General features: G+C 38.6%; 4 protein-coding genes and 2 long non-coding RNA genes across 13 annotated transcripts; 4 read left to right on the top strand and 2 right to left on the bottom strand.

Annotated features, from left to right (window-relative positions):
* Positions 1-81: 81 nt before the first annotated feature.
* Positions 82-1,082, bottom strand: LOC130497453 (uncharacterized). Its single transcript, XR_008936440.1, has 3 exons — positions 889-1,082; positions 713-770; positions 82-619 (listed from the first exon to the last, which is right to left on the bottom strand). It is a non-coding gene; the product is annotated as an uncharacterized LOC130497453 (long non-coding RNA).
* A 2,121-nt stretch (positions 1,083-3,203) lies between these two features.
* Positions 3,204-4,446, bottom strand: LOC130497783 (uncharacterized). The gene is made up of 2 exons (XR_008936764.1): positions 3,644-4,446; positions 3,204-3,459 (listed from the first exon to the last, which is right to left on the bottom strand). It is a non-coding gene; the product is annotated as an uncharacterized LOC130497783 (long non-coding RNA).
* An 86-nt stretch (positions 4,447-4,532) lies between these two features.
* LOC108818116 (delta(8)-fatty-acid desaturase 1) lies at positions 4,533-6,320 on the top strand. The gene has a single exon (XM_018590983.2). It carries the CDS (start codon positions 4,775-4,777, stop codon positions 6,125-6,127), a length of 1,353 nt encoding a protein of 450 aa, XP_018446485.1. The 5' UTR covers positions 4,533-4,774; the 3' UTR covers positions 6,128-6,320.
* A 3,229-nt stretch (positions 6,321-9,549) lies between these two features.
* LOC108814537 (F-box/kelch-repeat protein At3g61590) lies at positions 9,550-11,848 on the top strand. Of its 6 annotated transcripts, none has more exons than XM_056990319.1 (2): positions 9,550-9,806; positions 10,237-11,848. In XM_056990319.1, exons 1-2 carry the CDS (start codon positions 9,755-9,757, stop codon positions 11,478-11,480), a joined length of 1,296 nt encoding a protein of 431 aa, XP_056846299.1. In that variant the 5' UTR covers positions 9,550-9,754; the 3' UTR covers positions 11,481-11,848. The 6 variants fall into 6 exon arrangements, with proteins under 6 accessions (XP_056846299.1, XP_056846302.1, XP_056846301.1 ...); XM_056990322.1 differs by having other exon boundaries at positions 9,556-9,790; XM_056990321.1 differs by lacking the exon at positions 9,550-9,806 and adding an exon at positions 9,815-10,006.
* Positions 11,849-12,886: 1,038 nt separating this feature from the next.
* Positions 12,887-15,554, top strand: LOC108817848 (BTB/POZ domain-containing protein POB1). 3 transcript variants are annotated; one of them, XM_018590665.2, is made up of 7 exons: positions 12,888-13,282; positions 13,382-13,516; positions 13,621-13,742; positions 13,817-13,880; positions 14,044-14,323; positions 14,411-15,220; positions 15,316-15,554. In XM_018590665.2, the coding sequence occupies exons 1-7, from the start codon at positions 13,024-13,026 to the stop codon at positions 15,329-15,331; spliced, it is 1,686 nt and encodes a 561-aa protein (XP_018446167.1). In that variant the 5' UTR covers positions 12,888-13,023; the 3' UTR covers positions 15,332-15,554. The 3 variants fall into 3 exon arrangements, with proteins under 3 accessions (XP_018446165.1, XP_018446167.1, XP_018446166.1); XM_018590663.2 differs by having other exon boundaries at positions 12,887-13,282; positions 14,411-15,554; XM_018590664.2 differs by having other exon boundaries at positions 13,382-13,513; positions 14,411-15,554.
* A 720-nt stretch (positions 15,555-16,274) lies between these two features.
* Positions 16,275-18,731, top strand: LOC108817871 (putative glucose-6-phosphate 1-epimerase). The gene is made up of 7 exons (XM_018590693.2): positions 16,275-16,393; positions 16,523-17,299; positions 17,393-17,467; positions 17,571-17,947; positions 18,044-18,146; positions 18,211-18,310; positions 18,384-18,731. The coding sequence occupies exons 2-7, from the start codon at positions 17,186-17,188 to the stop codon at positions 18,590-18,592; spliced, it is 978 nt and encodes a 325-aa protein (XP_018446195.1). The 5' UTR covers positions 16,275-16,393; positions 16,523-17,185; the 3' UTR covers positions 18,593-18,731.
* The last annotated feature ends 136 nt before the right edge of the window (positions 18,732-18,867 follow it).

Raw genomic sequence — 18,867 nt, 5'->3', positions numbered from 1 at the left:
TTCTTTCATTATCAAATATATATATCAGCAAAAGGATGTGATGTCTTCCTTTACTTTATTTGATGACTAACTCTATTGATAAATTGCGTGTAAGAATCTCATTTTCCTCATATTATACCAACCGTAGCTTCGATTTCGGCATAGTACTGGCCAAGAGCGGTTTGAAGATTTAGAAGTTCAACATTCTTGGACTCGATTGTTCTCAAACAATTTGTTAGCTTTTGATTCAAGTCATCAATTGTTTCCTTTAACTTCCGGATTTGCTTGGTCATTACTCAGCCTGTTATCCTCCTGACTAGCCATTGCCTGCTTAAGAGTTATGTTTTAGAATTATGGACAATAAAATATAAATCCATAATCTTCTCAGAAAAATATCAAAGAGAAATACAATTAAACTTTGTTTTAGATTGAAGTCGTAACAAATTTTAAGAGTGTCGCAAGGAAAACAGAGATAATTTCCAGAAGCTACTGATACAATAGCTGACCTTTTCTAGCAAGCAAGTGTTGTTTGAGTCGTTTTAGTTCTTGCCGTGCTTTATACCTTCCTCTTTGTGTTTCCTTCAAATCCGTTTCTAGGCTGCTCCATTTCTTCTTTTCCAGGAAAGGTTTCAGTTTCCGTCTAGTTGAATATTGAAAAGGCATAAGGGTATGTAGATACTTGATTCACATTTCATGAACGCAATGCAAAACGTATATGTATATGATCAAGAACCTTGTTCAAGTAATTTTGCATCCAATTCACTACGCACTTTGCTAATATCCAACGAGGTCTGCAAACAGACGAAATACAGAGAATCACAAACTTGTAAGCAAGAGTTATTTATTCCTAAATGAATACAGAAAAAAATGCAAGTCTTTTCTAACTTAAAGTCTTTGTTCTTATCTAACCTCAGAGACTCGAGTTCCTCCTCGAATGATTCACTCCGTTTCCGCTCCTCTGATGAATTAAGGTGAGTGAGAATACTAGATAGCAGAGATAGAAAAGAAGCAATAAGCAACTAATGATAGTATATTATACCCTGCAGAGAAAGCTGCATATCTCTTAGCTTTTTTACGCTCTTTAGCAAGTTCTTTAGCTTGAACGGCTGCCAGTGATTTTGTTCTATCTTCTAGCATATCAGCAAGGGGCCTAAAATGGCGTCCAGAATACAGTCAGGCTTATAAAATCAGTGTTTACCAAAAGAGAACATTGCACATAAATAAAAGGCACTTTCACCACTGCTAAAACTGCATTACAAGATGTATCCAAAAAGAACTTCTTTCGGAAAGTCTGATGTATGAGTCTTACAAACCAAACAAATTCAACACCACGATGAAATGAACAATGATGTTACCTTTTCCTTTACTTTTTGAATCAGTGTCCTTCCCTTTTTCATTGGACATATGGCCTCGACCTTTTGAAAGTGACACAGATTTTTGAAGCTTGTTGGGTGACTGATCGTTGTTTCCCTGGAGAAGATTGCAAGCCAATCTATTAGTTTAAGACCTTATAATGCATGATTGCATACCTAAGAAAAATTTAGCAAATAGAGAATCTACATACTTTATCAAGATAATGATGTTGAAATACTATTGGTAATTATATATGTTCGACCTAAAGAAAAGCTTTGCATCCACCGACATTATCATCAGCTATTTGAAGACCCTCTTCATCGTCTTCGTGCACATCGAGCGCGATCTTGTTCAAGTTGTCCTTCAAATTCTCAATCGAACTCCACATTGCTCTTTCTCTCTCCTTCCACAATCCACACCTACTAAACCCTCAAAACCTTATACAAATGCAGATTCCTTCTCTCTAATATCATATAAAATCTTCGTCTGAAAGATGGAGGGAATCATGAACTTCCTTCCTCCCAGTCGAATTTTTAACAATTTATTTTACGAGAAACGTGTAGAAGAAGAGATTTTGGAATTTGAAGATTCCTCGTTACTTTTTCAAACAAATCATTCCCTCCTAGTAGCAGTTTTTACTAATGGGCTTTGAAGACTAAAGCCCAATACATAATTATGGCCCGTCTATTTCATTAGTACAAAGTGCACGTGAGGTTCTTATATACATGTGCAATGCCAATTATGGGCCCTTACCACCCCTTTACGTACATAGGTCTAGTTTCATTTCACTGAACATAATAAACTTCTTCTTAATAGTTGGTACAGTCTTCTTAATAGTTGGTAACTTGGTACCAATCTCAAACTTTTATAATCTCGAATAACTTTTATATTTATGAATTTTAGTAAAAACAAAAGTGACATTATTTGAATATTCTGTATGTTAAAGTGAATGATCATCTTCCCCCCCTACTTGCTTTGCCCAGTCTCCATTATACATTCCTTAACATAAAAAGTCTTCCTTTAATTTCCTGGTTGAGGAATTTCCCTCCCATTCACTGTTCGATTTATATTATTTAAATTCTGTTTTGTCGACATGCAGTTTAATACTATTTACCAAAGGGTATAGTTACGTATATCTGACCTTTTTTTTTTGTCTCTACCACACTTGGAAACAAAACTAATAATTGCTCGTGGTTGAAATAAAATACAATTATTTCAGATCTACAATAAGGGAAACAAATCTTCATGAGTTAACAATAAATCACAAAAAGATATCAAAGAGTACCAGCTGGGCATCTATCGGATAGGATAGGACCGAGTCCTGGAGAGCAGTTGAGCAACAGGGTCGGTGCAAGTGCATTAAGAAATCTTCTTTTTAACATAAAGTGATTATTCCAAAGTCATGAAGATATATTATTGTAGCCAAACCTATATATATATACTTTCAATTTTAAATTCTAATTTATTTTTATTTTTTGAGAAGTTTAAATTCTGATTTTACAAAATTACTTCTCCATATCAAAAAAATTATATATATGCTAAACATTTCCTGTAATCTATAATAAAAATAATAATTTTGTAAAAGCTAAACACACTCAGTTTTCAGTAAAAGATAATTTGATTAATTGACAACTATTTTCTTATATTTTTTCGGTCTTATAGTTGGCCTTTGGTGAATAGTATACAATTTCTTTTTAATGTTGACAGACACCAAACAAAGAATAAATGATAATAGACATACAATGAAAAATATCTAAAGATATAACACATGGCCTGTCTTGCATTTCACAACTACGAGGGACAGCGCTAAGTTTCCTCTTTTTGATTTATTTAAAGAGCTATTTAGCTAGAAATACATAAAAACAAAAATATTTAGGCATCCATGCACAAATCTTTTTATTTAGGTAATTGGTTATATGAGGCAAAACCAATTTACATTCTTCTCCTCTTGCTCAATAGTGTACAAGTCATGGTATTCAATGTATAGGAGAGCATGAACTCATCATCAACTTGAGTTCTTTCTATACTCTTCATTTCAATCACAACTACTTCAAAATTGGTTCCTTTTCTTTGAAGAGTATTTCTTGTAGTCTCCACCTCACCTCTTTCTACACTCTTCTTGTAGATCTCTCAATTTTTAAATCAAAACCAAAGTGTGAAAATCATTGGGAACAAGAACAAAGACTTTATTATCTGAATTTACATTTATGATGTTTTAACAACTTCTAAAATAATCGATTAAACAAAAGACGGTTCCGCAAACTTAGTAAGTGTAAAGCATAATCAAAAACAAAGGTGAAAGTGTGTGTACCTTTAACTCCTTAGAAGTAATGACACAACAACAACAAAAAGTCAATACGTTTTGGCCAATAAGGATTTGTGTCGGGTTTGTTTTTTTTTTCTTCAAGATCCATCATCAAAACAAATGTTATTTTTAAAGGTGATAACAACAGTGGCAGTAGTGTTTAATTATATAGAGAGGTGAGTTTCAGATCCTTATCAGACAGTTGGGAGAGGAGTAGAGAAGATATAGGCAGAGCCATCAGACCCAGCAGACCCTAGCCGCAGCAGTTGTGACTGGAGCTCGCCTTCTCGCAAGTCCGACGATCTATGTGCCTCTCATCAATCCACCATTCATGAAAGTAGGTTGGGCTCGAGGTTGCAGGTCTCGGACAGGACGTCAACGAAGAGGGTGATGAGGTGGCGTTCGCAGAGGTCGTGGAGATCTGTGGTGAAGAAAGAGACGCCACGGTGGGCGTAGACGGAGTGATCAGATCGAGAGTAGGCGAGGAGGGTGTGGCCTTGGGAGACTAGGATTTCCGTGAGTAATTGGCCGTAGTTGTGAATCCGATGATGGCGATTCACAGAGGAAGGGGGATTGAGCTGGATGGATTGGAATCAGAGAGGGAGAGACGAGAGATGGTGGCGGTGGGATTGGGAGGAGAGGACATGGAGATGGAGGAGAGAGAAGGAAAGGAGAGGAAAAGAGACGACGCAAGAGAAGGAGAGAGAATGAGACAGCTAGGGTTATTACCGAGAATTCACAGTACCTTCTCCATATACCTAAATAATCTTTTTTTTATGTATATCCAATGCAATTGCTCTTATTTAAACATAACAAACAATTAATTTTGAAAATTGTCCCTCTTTAAATTACAAGGAAAGAGACTCGCACGTGAAAACGACTGAAGTCGTCACGCTTGGGGACAGTGGATATAAAAGCAAACCATAAATACACCCACAAGGATGATAAACAAGCTCTCTCTGACTCTAGAGAAGGATTCGATTCAAATTCAGATTCAAGATCCCATTACTATGTAAATAAAAAGGTTAGTGTATCTCTCTAATCTCCAACCTTTTTTATCAATCGAATCTCAAAAAAAAACGAGAAACCAATCGCCACAGACTCAGATCCCCCCAGAGCTTTTTCGATTCGTCATCAATGGCGGAAGAGACGGTTATTAAAAAGTACATTACGAACGAAGACCTCAAAAACCACAACAAACCAGGAGATCTATGGATCTCGATCCAAGGCAAAGTCTACAACGTCTCCGACTGGATCAAATCCCACCCCGGAGGCGACGCTGTGATCCTCAACCTCGTCGGCCAAGACGTCACCGACGCGTTCACCGCGTTCCACCCCGGGACCGCGTGGCGCCACCTCGACGACCTCTTCACCGGCTACCACGTCAGAGACTTCCAAATCTCCGAGGTCTCCCGCGACTACCGCCGCATGGCCGCCGAGTTCCGCAAGCTCGGCCTCTTCGAGAACAAAGGACACGTCACCCTCTACACCTTATCCTTCGTCGCGGCCCTCTTCGCCGCCGTTCTCTACGGCGTCCTGGCCTGCACCTCGATCCTCGCTCACCAGATCGCCGCCGCGACGCTCGGACTCCTCTGGATCCAGAGCGCGTACATAGGCCACGACTCGGGGCACTACGTCGTCATGTCGAGCGAATCGTACAACAGATTCGCTCAGCTCCTCTCCGGTAACTGCCTGACCGGGATCTCGATCGCGTGGTGGAAGTGGACTCACAACGCGCATCACCTCGCGTGTAACAGCCTCGACTACGATCCGGATCTCCAGCACATCCCCGTCTTCGCCGTCTCGTCCAAGTTCTTCACCTCCTTGACTTCCCGATTCTACGATCGGAAACTCGATTTCGATCCCTTAGCGAGGCTCTTGGTCAGCTACCAGCACTTCACTTACTACCCCGTCATGTGCTTCGGGAGAATCAATCTCTTCGTGCAGACGCTCCTCCTCCTCTTCTCCAAACGCGAGGTTCCCGATCGCGCTCTCAACTTCGCGGGAATCTTGGTGTTCTGGACTTGGTTCCCGCTCTTGGTTTCTTGTTTACCGACTTGGCCGGAGAGGTTCTTCTTCGTGTTCACTAGCTTTACCGTTACGGCTCTTCAGCATATTCAGTTCACGCTTAACCACTTCGCTGCTGATGTGTACGTGGGTCCGCCCACGGGGGCCGACTGGTTCGAGAAGCAGGCTGCGGGGACGCTGGACATCTCGTGTAGTTCGTATATGGATTGGTTTTTTGGTGGGTTGCAGTTTCAGCTGGAGCACCATCTGTTCCCGAGGCTGCCGCGTTGTCATTTACGGAAAGTGGCTCCGGTGGTTCAGGAGCTTTGCAAGAAGCATAATCTTCCGTATAGGAGTCTGTCCTGGTGGGAGGCGAATGTTTGGACTATTAGGACGTTGAAGAAAGCTGCTTACCAAGCTAGAGACGCGGCGAATCCTGTGGTTAAGAACTTGGTCTGGGAAGCTTTGAATACTCATGGCTAAGTTGATTTCAGAATCAGACAGAGCTTTTGTTTTGTTTGACCATTATCATGTGTTTTGTTTTATTTTTTTTGCTTTTGAATCTTTTAAAATTTCGTTTTGTTAACTATGGAAGAGATGTTGTATCGAATTGTAACGAGATTTATTGAGACTCTTAGCATATTTGTTGTTTATTGGAAATTTTGTTTTGTTCTTATATCTACTAACTTCTGCAATTTGTCATTCACATGGTTCTTTATTGGTACCTGTGACTTTTGTTTCTGGTTATTGCTTTTGCCAATGTCTTTGTCGTGTTTATCATCATTACGGTGTGGGTGTTATTTGATATCCTGCTGCTTGTCCGAAACGACGAAACGTTGCAGGGATGTGGGCTATCCGGCTTTTGCCATAGGTCAATATAGCATATGTTAGCTTTGCGCCACTTTTTCAAGGCCCCATTTTGTTATAATATGGAAACTATAACCACTGATTGTCCCAAAGCCCAATAACACAGCGAATGTTGGTCTTGAAAGATTTGGGCTGAGAAAGAGGAGGTCGAAGGTTTTAGTTTCTGAATAGTTTATGAATATCCATCCTTTTGATCAAATCTTGAACTTGTAGGATCCACGGTATCTTGTCACCGGAAACAAGCTAGAAAGGAGCATAAAGGAATTCAGTTGAGAAATTTCAGTTTATTTCACTAATGGGCTTTGTTGTGATTTTTAAATCAAGTTGGCTTTTAGTGTATATATATAGAATTTAAGTTAGTTTGTTGTTGTACTCTTTTAAATTAAATTTTCTAGGTGACTAAAGGAATGAGTGAGAATGGGTAATTCTTCTTTATTCCTTAAATTTGACACTATTTATAAGGAATGAGAATAATTAATTCCTTTTCATTCTTTAAATTCGACACCATTTATAAGGAATATCTTTTCTTCAGTATTCCTTATCATTCTTTTTAATTTAAGGAATCAAAGAAGAAATATATTCCTTATGAAATCCGGGAAGGAACAATAGGGAACAATATTCCTATTATTTTTTTCCTCTCCATTCCTTTCCTGGTTGTTCCTATCATTCCTTGCTGGTCACCGGTTAGAGCCATACTCTTTTCATCAGAATTTGAACTATTGTACCCTTTAAATTTTTATTACATAATCTAAGAGTTTAGCTAATAGGCCAATGCGTGGTGTTAAGTTGTTTTTTTCACTCGTCATTTATGTCGTTTGTTTTTTTTTTTGCTTAAAATCTATGTTGTAGTTTGTATACAAATTATAGAGAAAACTCGCAAGTCTCTTTGTTTTCATGTTCCATGACGAAGGAAGGATCGTGCTGATTGTTGACAAAATGGTTACTTAGAATTTGATCTAAGAAAAATGCCCAGTCGTTTTCTAAATCTAGAAAATATATATAGAGAGAGAGAGGATAGGTATATAAGTTAAAAACGTTGTGGAGAAACAGTACAGAAGGGAACAACAAGATGTGGAGCAGAAGAGAACATCATCATGATAAATGCGACTTCTTCTAAGTTTGTTGGTCCACTTCCGTGTGCTGCCAAGAGAAAACATTAACAAGTCCACTTCAACCATCATTTCTCTTTTCTGATATTTACTTCCCAACTGTTATATATGTTGCGAACTTGGAGGAACTGTCTTTCTACATACTTTTATGTATCCAGAAGAACCAGAAGCAGTCCTCAAACTTTGAAGGCTTGAAACGAGAACAAAAGCAAGGCCTCATATAATTAGTTATAAAGGAAAAATGAAATGTAGATGGTCGAATAACTTACTCCCCAACATCACTTTTGAGCTGTATCATATTATATTAAGTCTGCAAATAGTCCCTTAATACTAGTTTATAATTCATGAAATGTGTGTGCATGTGTGAGTGGGTTTGCTCCATAATGTAAAGAATGAAAAGTGAGAAGAGTTAACGTGCCCAAAGGCATGTGTATATATGTGGCACCACCACCAACTAGGCCAAACTGATTAGTGCATATTGATCTTGCTATATCTTCCAAACAGTCATCACGTCGCAGTCTTGTTCTTTTAACGACAAAATAACTTTATTATATATTGGATGTTAAACACGATTTGACTTCTACCTCTAGATAAGTTTTGGTCTTATCTTTAAATGAGTTATACAACAAAATATCAAAGGTGATTTTAGTGGTAGTCGAACAGATCTCCAAGACTTTCTACTATACATTGCTAAACCACTCATGGATGTAAGAGTCATATTATGATGCTACAAATCGAAAAGTGATTTATATTCTACCTCTAACCATCACATATACAAAATAACAGTTGAATTCATTTCAAAGAAACAAATACACAAAAGACCCAAGTTTATTCAAATTACATAACCAGAAATGTGATCATAGAGAAGTATGTGAGCCACTGATTGTATGTACATGGAATATAAATACCCTAGTTACATAACCATAAAGGGCAAGGTCCTATGATCTAAAGAAGAAAGAAAGCAAAGCGTATGAAGCTGAGATCAATATATAGCTTTACACGTTTTGTGTAGTTAGTGCATATGAAGCCATCAGCATTTTTAAGTTGCATATAATATTTTTATTGGGATTTTCTGCTTGTACATGCAAATTTGTGTATTGGTTTTTAGTTTGTTGTTGTATAGTGATGGAGTGAGTGTATTAGGTTAGGTAAAGGGCAGGGAGGGCCACTCGGAAACTGAGAGAAGTCTAGGCTAAGGAAAGTAAAGAGACAGACACCTTTCAGTGTTTGAAAAGCAAAGTATAATTACCAAATGAAATAAGAAACGAAAAGAAAAAAACATTTTGATTTGTTTTTCTTTTAGTATTTTTTTGATTAGTTTATTGCTACTGTTGTTTTAAAATAAATAAACATAGAGGTTGATGAGTAAGACAGCATTATTATTGGTGTTGAGATTATTATTTTCGCTGTTTTATGTTTTGTTGTATTCACGAAGAAAATAAAAAAGAAGCAAAGAGCAAACGTCGTCGTCTTATTCTTCTTCTTTCTTCCTCGCGTTTGCTCTCTCTCTCTCTCTCTCTCTCTCTCTCTCTCTCTCTCTTGTCATCCTTCCTCTCATTGTCCGTTTCATGATTCATATTTATATAATCGAAACCGAAACGTCTCTTCTTCTATCTATTAAACCAGAAAATTTCTCAATCTGTACCTCTTAGTCCTTGTCTCACTGATGAACCCATTTCATCTTTCTTACACGACAAATCTGAAATCCCGACAGCCCCATTTCATTTCTCAGGAAAAAATATCATCTTTTCAGTAACCAACATCCACAAAACCGGCATTTCCACTCGCAAATCTTTATCGGTTTTGAGTCTCGAGAATTCTAAAGATTCAGAGACCCCACGAGGTCCCTCGGTTCGAAGGTATGTAATGAAAATCGAGATGTGTTTCTCTTTGATCTCACTGTCACTTTCTACTTCTTTAATGTTTGGATGGTTCATTGAGCTCTTCCGTGTTCGTTATCTTTGATTGATGATGGGTTTTTGGTATTTTAATGATGTATTTATGCTGTTACCAGATGTTCGATAGATGTAAGCTTGTAGCCTAATTTCATATGCATGTAACCAACCGCTTTACCTAATATCTAATAATCTTTGTATTAATTGTCATCAAAGTTAAAGCCCTTGACGTTGAAAGGATGACACAAGCTTTCTCCTGGTTTACTTATCTTTTGGTCTGTCTGAAAACATGTATTGCATTACTGGACTAAGTCTAAATATTATTTCTCTAATGCATTTTCGATTTTTTTTGGCTATGCATATGTGTCTCATAAAGCAAATCTGGTTCTAAACTATATTTTTGTTTTTTTTTTGCTTTCTGTTGTGTAATAAATCTGACTTGGAGATGCTCTTTGTTGTGTAATGAATCTGACTTCAAGTGATTTTGTTGTGTAATGAATCTGACTTGATGAAGCTCCGTGTTGTGTAATGAATCTGACTTGAAGAGGCTGTGTGTTGATTATTGAATCTATGTTGTTCCTTTTGTTGAGACTTCAAGCTTTGAACATATCTTTTGTTATTTATTTATTTAATGTTCTTTTGCTAATGGATTCATTGTTATGGTTTTCAGTGTAAGAAGTTTTAAAAAATTTACTGATATAATAATATGTATTGTTTTCAGTGGCTTTAAAGATGGAAGCAGAAACGTCTTGGACCACTTATCCGTACAACTACATTACCACACATGTCCCTGAAGCTGAATCATACTCTGATGAGCAGAGCCAAGATGAGACCAAAGTCCAAACCTTTCCAATGGATTCTCTTCTCCCAAACGATTTATTAGAAAGAATCCTCACCTTTCTCCCCATCGCAAGCATCTTCAGAGCTGGCACCGTCTGCAAAAGATGGAACGAGATTGTATCTTCTCAAAGATTCTTATCCAACTTCTCCAACAACAACAGCTCTGTTCCTCAGAGTCCTTGGTACTTCATGTTCACTAGCACGGACGACCCATCCGGTTATGCTTACGACCCGGTTATCAGAAAATGGTACAGCTTCGATCTCCCATGCATCGAGACTTCGAACTGGTTCGTTGCTTCCTCTTGTGGGTTGGTTTGTTTCATGGATAATGACTGCAGAAACAAGATCTATGTCTCAAACCCGATAACCAAACATTGGAGGAAGCTCACCGAACCGCCCGGTCACAGATCAACAGACTACACCGCATTGTCTACCTCTGTAAACAGAGCAAAACAGAGTTACTCTGTTTCGATAGTGAAGTCAAAGCAAGTTCCGGGGGACTTCTTCCAGTGGGATCTCTCTGTTCATCTCTACAGCTCCGAGACAATGACTTGGACGACACGTGTAACCGATGTCTTAACCGGATGGAGAGGAGGAGACGAGAGTGTGATCTGCGACAATGTTCTGTATTTCTTGATTTACTCAACCGGAGGCTCTGATCATCGCCACGGCTTGGTTGCTTTGGAACTATCGTCCACATCATCCTCTAGCGGAGTCTTGATGAGGAGTTTTATACCAATGCCGTGTTCTTTAACCTGTGGAAGGTTGATGAACCTGAAGGAGAAGCTTGTGGTCGTTGGAGGGATAGGGAAACACGATAGACCAGACATCATCAAAGGGATTGGTGTTTGGGTTCTGAAAGGAGGAGGAGGCAAAGAGTGGCAAGAAGTGGCGAGAATGCCTCAGAGATTCTTCCAAGGCTTCGGTGAGTTGGATGATGTTTTTGCTAGTAGTGGCAGTGATGATATGGTTTACGTTCAGAGCTATGGATCTCCTGCGCTTTTGACTTTCGACATGAACTTAAAGTGTTGGAAGTGGTCTCAGAAGTGTCCTGTCTCCAAGAAGTTCCCTCTTCAGCTCTTTACTGGATTCTGCTTCGAACCAAGGCTCGAGATCGCTCCATAGATGTATGTGAAAGTGTTGGCCTTTTGGGTTTGTTTTTGCACAGAGAAATGGCTTTGAGGTTGAAGAAAAGTATTGTTATTTACAATTTGGTACTTCATTAATCATTGATTTCTCAAAAGAGGCCCATATAGTTTTTAATATAGTAAGTCGAATCCATATTAACGTCCACAGTATCTCATTGTACTGTACTGAAACTGGAGTTTGTCTTGTTGCTGTTCCTGGTGGATAAAATTAAACTTTTATCTTACTGCAACTATTAATAATGAATTTTTTAAGGTGTATTCATTGAAGATACTTGTAACTTGTTTTAAGATTTTATGTTTTTGTACTTGAATTGAATTGAATTGAAACTGGACCTAGTTTGGTGATGGGATCTGTCAGGTTTGGCAGTGTTAGGTTTACAGGTAATGGACAACAGCTGTTTAAAATAGTCTTTGTTGTCGCATTTTACAAATTTTTCTAATGGTCATTTATTCAGTTTAAATAGCTTCGATAATCTGTTTAAATTTGAATTGGTATATTACTCTGATCCATTAAATCAGAGAGACCTAAAATACCAAACCATGATAAGACATCAGATTTGATGTTCTTCTCATACAACTCTGCTTTCATGTGACAATCTCTTTATATATCTAGGTGCTAATCCGACTCTTCATAGTTGCTCTAAAACATTTTGGAGATTTAGTTACCACTATATACTAGAAGTAGTTGCTATAGATCTCATCACAACCAAACACTCCAGCTCATCTACAACTTGTTGTATACATCTTCACCAAACCTTTACCACCACAAGTTTTCATTGACTTCAAAGTCAAACTTGGTTTGTTGGAGTTCTCCATTCTAAATTTGAGTTAGGATATCTATGGACTCATGTTAAAAATAACCTCATGCAGCCCAAGCTTCATATGTCCATCCTCCAAGCCCACTCAGCTAAAACCGAACATGCCTAAACCAACAACAGTATTCTAACCAATTCCTATAAAATAGAAAAAGAACACGCTCCTCCAGACACCTGATACTCTCTTATCTTTAAAGATTATTTATAGTTGACTTTGATGTGAGAGAGAGAGAGTACATCAAAAATTTAAAATGTAGATGTGAGTTACTTGAGCTCTAAATTGTTCTATAAACTCTATAAAACCATTTTGTAATCCATCATCCATTTTATGCAAGTGACCCAATTTTGTTTGTATGTTTGGTTTTGTTTACCGTATAGCTTATAGTTATAGGTTTTAGGTTCCTTAACTTTTATATACTTTAGTTTAGTATCTGACACCTATACAAAATTCAAATTTCTATATCAACATTTCAAAAAATCAAGACTCAAAAGAGAAAACCGGAGATCGGTATAGTTAAATAACCGAACCGGTTAGTAGATAGATAAGATAGGCGACAGACTGTATATAGAATAGTCTCTTCCTCTCGTCTCTCTCACCTGAAAGCCCTTTTCAGCTCTTTCTCTCTCTCTCTAACTTGGTCTACGATCAACAAGTTTCTTCATTTCATCTCTCACCCTCTCACGGATTCCTCTGTTAGATAGGGTATGAGAGGTGGAGAAAACACGGATCTCTTCGACCCGAAAACCCAGATGGATTCCGAGTTCTCCCGTCACGGCTCCTCCCCCGAAGGAGACTTCGGATTCGCTTTCAACGACAGCAACTTCTCCGATCGATTGCTCCGGATCGAGATCATGGGCGGAGGACCCTCCGATTCCAGGTCCGACGTCGAAGGGTGCTGCACGAGCATCGCCGATTGGGCTCGCCATCGCAAGAGGAGAAGAGAAGATATCAAAAAGGAATCTGGTTATATATTTACCCTTTTGCCCTTTTCTTCCAAAAGGAGAAGCCTTTTTTTTTTCTTATATACAATCTCTCTTAACGTTTGTGTTTTTTTTTTTGCAGTGACTATTTCGGACATTGTGGCGTGTCCTGAGGAGCAGATATTGACGGATGAGCAGCCTGATATGGATGGGTGTCCTGGTGGTGATAATCTTGATGATGAAGGTGAGGCAATGATTGAAGAGGCTTTATCAGGTAGTAGTACTAAAGAAAGCTACGTCCTTTTTTTGATCTAGTATTTGTTAGAAAGAAGAAGAAGATGAAGTTAGAGCTTAGCTTATGGGGTTTTGGTGTTTTGTTAGGTGATGAAGAGGATACAACTAGTGAGCCAAGCTGGGGGATGGATTGTTCTAAAGTTGTTAGGGTTATTGAACTTCATATTAGCTCTCCTATCTTAGCTGCCAAAAGCCCTTTCTTTTACAAGGTAAAATCAATTTTGATGGTGGTAGTAGTCTCTTGTCCATGTCTCACTTTTGTTTCTTTTGAAAATGGTTGTAGTTGTTCTCCAATGGCATGAGGGAATCTGAGCAAAGGCATGTCACTCTCCGAATCAATGCATCAGGTATGCCTTTTCATTCATGCCAACATATCTGAGTGTGATTTTAGTTTGCCCCTAGCTTTATGTCTTAAAGAGGACTAGACACAGATATGTTACGTGTGTTAATTTGTTGTGTGAATAGATGGCTTTCATTTACATGCTTACCTTACTTTTGTGTGTATGGCAGAGGAAGCTGCTTTGATGGAGCTTTTAAACTTCATGTATAGCAATGTGGTATCTGTCGCCACAGCACCTGCTTTGCTAGATGTGCTGATGGCTGCTGATAAATTCGAAGTTGCCTCTTGCATGAGGTACTGCAGCAGACTTCTCCGCAATATGCCTATGACTCCCGAGTCTGCGCTGCTCTATCTCGAGCTTCCTTCTAGTGTTCTAATGGCTAAAGCTGTTCAGCCTTTAACCGATGCTGCAAAACAGTTCCTTGCTGCCCGCTACAAGGACATTACCAAGTAAGACCCCAAAACGGCATAACACTTTGTATGTACAAGATGATGAGTGGGTTTATTCTTAGAGGCCATGGTTACTCTTGTTTACAGGTTTCAGGAGGAGGTTATGTCTTTACCATTAGCAGGAATCGAGGCAATCTTATCAAGCGACGATCTCCAGATTGCATCAGAGGATGCAGTTTATGATTTCATCTTGAAATGGGCAAGGGCGCAGTACCCTGTGCTGGAGGAGCGAAGAGAGGTTCTCGGGTCACGCCTCGCACTCTCTATCCGCTTCCCATTCATGACATGCAGAAAGCTGAAGAAGGTGCTGACTTGCAGTGACTTCGACCACGAGATAGCATCAAAGCTCGTTCTAGAAGCTCTCTTCTTCAAGGCGGAAGCCCCACACAGGCAACGTAGCCTAGCTGCGGAAGAGTCAGCCTCCGTGAACCGACGCCTCATTGAGAGAGCTTACAAATACAGACCCGTGAAAGTCGTCGAGTTCGAGCTTCCTAGGCCGCAGTGCGTGGTCTACCTCGACCTGAAAAGAGAAGAATGCGCCGGGTTGTTCCCCTCGGGGAGAGTCTATTCACAGGCCTTTCACTTGGGCGGTCAAGGCTTTTTCCTCTCAGCGCATTGTAACATGGACCAGCAGAGCTCGTTCCACTGCTTCGGGCTGTTCCTAGGGATGCAGGAGAAAGGGTCGGTGAGTTTCGGAGTGGACTACGAGTTCTCCGCGAGATCAAAGCCAACAGAGGAGTTCATAAGCAAGTACAAAGGGAACTACACGTTCACAGGAGGGAAAGCAGTTGGGTACAGGAACTTGTTTGGGATTCCATGGACGTCTTTTATTGCAGAGGATAGTCTTTACTTCATCAATGGCATACTCCATCTCAGAGCTGAGCTTACCATCAAAAGGTCTACAGATCCTCCTCCTCAGTGACCAGTTTCTTAATCTTTGCTGCTTGTTGTCTTTTTCTCTCTAACCAAACTCTTTTTCTTTCTTATGTAAGGCTCGACGAAGACTAGAGAGCTTATAAAGAGTCTGTTAAGGTTCTAAGAAAAAAAAAAAAACTTTATCTAGAACGAGGGGACGTTTAAGAAGGATGTACATGCCTTGAAGCTTACTCTTGGCATGGTTTTAGTAAATGACTTTTCAGTGAGATTGTTAGGGTTTGATTTGTATTATGAACGAAGTTGTGAAAGAGCAAAAAATAATGTGCAATATTAAATAGTAAAGCTGGTTCTTCTATATGCAATGTAAGAACTTATCTCTCTCTAGTGGACGAGGCTCATTGCTAATGTAAGGAAGATAGGGTTGGAACCTACCAGAGAGAGCCCAATGGGAATTGCAACCATTACACAATCTGTGTAACACATATTCAAAATTTCAATTATTACATCAAGCATTAAAATGTTTAAATTTTTTTGTTGTTACATAAGAAATTAAGTTACCATTTAAATGCAATTTATACATATTATAAACTTATATTAATAATAAAATGTATTATTTTATAATAAAAATATATTTCAAATATGAATAATTAAATAATTAGTTAATAAAAACATAAATACATTTAAATTATTTATTTAATTTGTGTAAAAATGTTAAATAACACTCTTTGGAAAATGGAGAGAATACAAAGTTACTATTAGCTTTGTGAAGGACGATTACGACATTTTGTTTTTTTTATATAAACATGAAAATAAAACATTCATTTTGAAACAAAACAAAAAAAACATAACATGCATTACGAAGTAGGTCATATCACTTTGGATAAGAGTAATTTAACAATCTACTTATTAGGATTGAAACAGACCTTGCTCTCCATATGGGCCATGCGTTTTGTTCGTGTTTTGATTGAAACAGAGACCTCATTCTCCATTTGAGGAATTAAAAAAAAAATCTTTCAAGCCAAAACAGACTCAAATAATTACAAATAGAACTGACGGGGTGATTAGATACCGCACACGTGGTACGGTGTCATCGACTGTTGCTAGCTAGAGAAAAGATCAATAGTTTTTGGTTTGTTGCTAATGCTCTGACTATCCTCGTGTGCGTGAAACAAAGAATCTGGTCCGCTAATTATGGTATCATTCGTCTCCTCTAACCCCTATTCAATTAAAAGACAGGCTGGACACATTATTAACACACATAAATGGTGTTTAATACTGTTATAATAATACTCAATTTAATAATAAACGACTTCTTCTATGTAGGTAATGAGGAAAGTTCAGGTCTGTTTCCACAATGTCTATGTGAAGCAATGCACGCAGCCTCCTCCTGAAGATTTCTGTAAACCCCATCATACATCTCTCTCTATCTCTTCTCTTATCTTTTTCCATACAAGTCTTTCTGACTATCCTCAAACTTGTTTTTTTATCTTTTTCCATACAAGTCTTTCTGACTATCCTCAAACTTGTTTTTTTTCTTTATTTTGCTCTTTACCATAGAAAGCTAAACCCGGAAAAATTATTTACATTATCCCATTTTATTATATAATATAAAAGAGAAAATATTAACCAGTGGTGGTGGTGATAATTACTGATAAGAGTAGGTGTTTTGCTCCTTCTATCGCCAGGTGTTGTTGCCTTCTTCTTCTCTCTATCCTTTTTTTAAATTTTTATTTTTTTTTGCTTTGAGTGGAGAGGACTTAATGAGACCAAACACAGTAGATTTCCAGATCTAATCACAGTCGTGGTCATGAGTTTTCTGTGAGAGAGAAATAAAAAGCTATTTTGTCGTCTTGCTCCTTTCTTTGGGCTGTGGATTCAGACACAACTTGTCGGAAAAGTTCTTTGGGATTTTCAAATTTAGAACAAAGTAAAGGTTGAAACTTTTCTGAGCGAGAGAGAGAAGAAGAAGAAGAAGAAGAAGAAGGAATGGGTCATTACGCAGCAGAGTGGGATGATAAAGCAGCAGCTACTGAGATAACCAAAGATTGGAACGGCATTGACCAAGTCCTTCTTCGTAATCCGCACGGCGCTTCTGCAAAGGTTTCAACTTTTCTTCTTCTAATCTTATCTCTCTCTCTCTCTCTCAAATGAGAACCTTTCAATTAATGTGTTGTGGGGGGTTTGATTTTGCAGATTAGTTTACACGGAGGACAAGTGATTTCGTGGAGGAATGACAAAGGCGAAGAGCTCCTTTTCACTAGCAACAAGGTAATCTATAATTTAATTGTACCCATAAACCCATCATAGAAAGAAGAAGAAGCATAAAGATCTCATTTTTAAAGAAAAAACAAATGTAAAAATTGTGTGTTAGGCTATATTCAAACACCCAAAATCAATGCGGGGAGGGATCCAGATTTGTTATCCTCAGTTTGGAGATTGTGGGTTACTGGATCAACATGGGTTTGCAAGGAACAAAATCTGGGTTATCGATGACAACCCACCTCCTCCTCCTCCTCCTCTTCCCACTAACGAATCCTCCTCCTCCTTTGGAAAATCATTTGTTGATCTTCTTCTTAAACCTTCTGAAGACGACTTGAAGCTATGGCCTCACAGCTTTGAGTTCCGTCTTCGGGTTTCACTTGCCTTAGATGGAGACTTGACATTGATTTCTCGTGTTAGAAACATCAATGGCAAGCCCTTTAGTTTCTCTTTCGCTTATCATACTTACCTCGCTGTCTCTGATATCAGGTACGCTACTTTCTTCTCCTCATTACACAAGACATCATCAGAAGATTCTGTGTGTTTTTGGTGAATCATTCATCATTTTTTTTTTGGTTTTGACAGTGAAGTGAGGGTTGAAGGGTTAGAGACATTGGACTACTTGGACAACCTCAGCAAAAGAGAGCTTTTGACTGAACAAGGCGACGCTATAACCTTTGAATCTGAGGTAAGTATCATGGCTCGTTAACAAAGTTATTTTCGGTTATAAACTCATATCAGAATGGTTACAGATGGACAGGACTTACCTTAGATCTCCCAAAGTGGTAGCAGTTCTTGACCATGAACGGAAAAGAACATATGTTATTGGAAAAGAAGGCCTTCCAGATACAGGTAATGAAATCTCGTTTCTTCATTACTGCCTGTTTTTGTTGGTATGGTCTCATGAATTGTGATGATGATGCAGTGGTATGGAATCCATGGGAGAAGAAATCGAAAACCATGGCGGATTTTGGGGATGATGAGTACAAAAACATGCTTTGTGTGGATGGTGCAGCACTAGAGAGACCAATCACTTTGAAGCCAGGAGAAGAATGGACCGGCAAGCTCATGTTAACCGCTGTTAAATCCAGTTTCTGCTTTGATCAACTTGAACTACAGAGCAAAGGATTCTGATTATTCTCGTCTCTCTTTTGGAATCAGCCATCCTTGAAGAAAGAATATCATTATATGCTTATTCCTCCCATTTGCAAAGGTCTCTGCAGTTTTTTTGTACTGCAATATCGGAAAAAAAGCAGAATCATCATCATCCTTCTTTCTAGTTTCATTGCCTATGTTTCTTCCTCATTTTAGAAGTTTGTAAACCGGTAATTTCTTAGACCGGTCCTGGTGCTGTAGTGTGACAAAAAGCCTATGTTTTTTTCTCTTGGCAATGGGCTAGTGTATGAATG

The sequence above is a fragment of the Raphanus sativus genome, chromosome 7, assembly GCF_000801105.2.
Source record: "Raphanus sativus cultivar WK10039 chromosome 7, ASM80110v3, whole genome shotgun sequence".
NCBI lineage: Eukaryota > Viridiplantae > Streptophyta > Magnoliopsida > Brassicales > Brassicaceae > Raphanus > Raphanus sativus.
The sequence above is the reverse complement of the archived record's forward strand: the minus strand, read 5'-3'. Positions and strand labels throughout refer to the sequence as shown.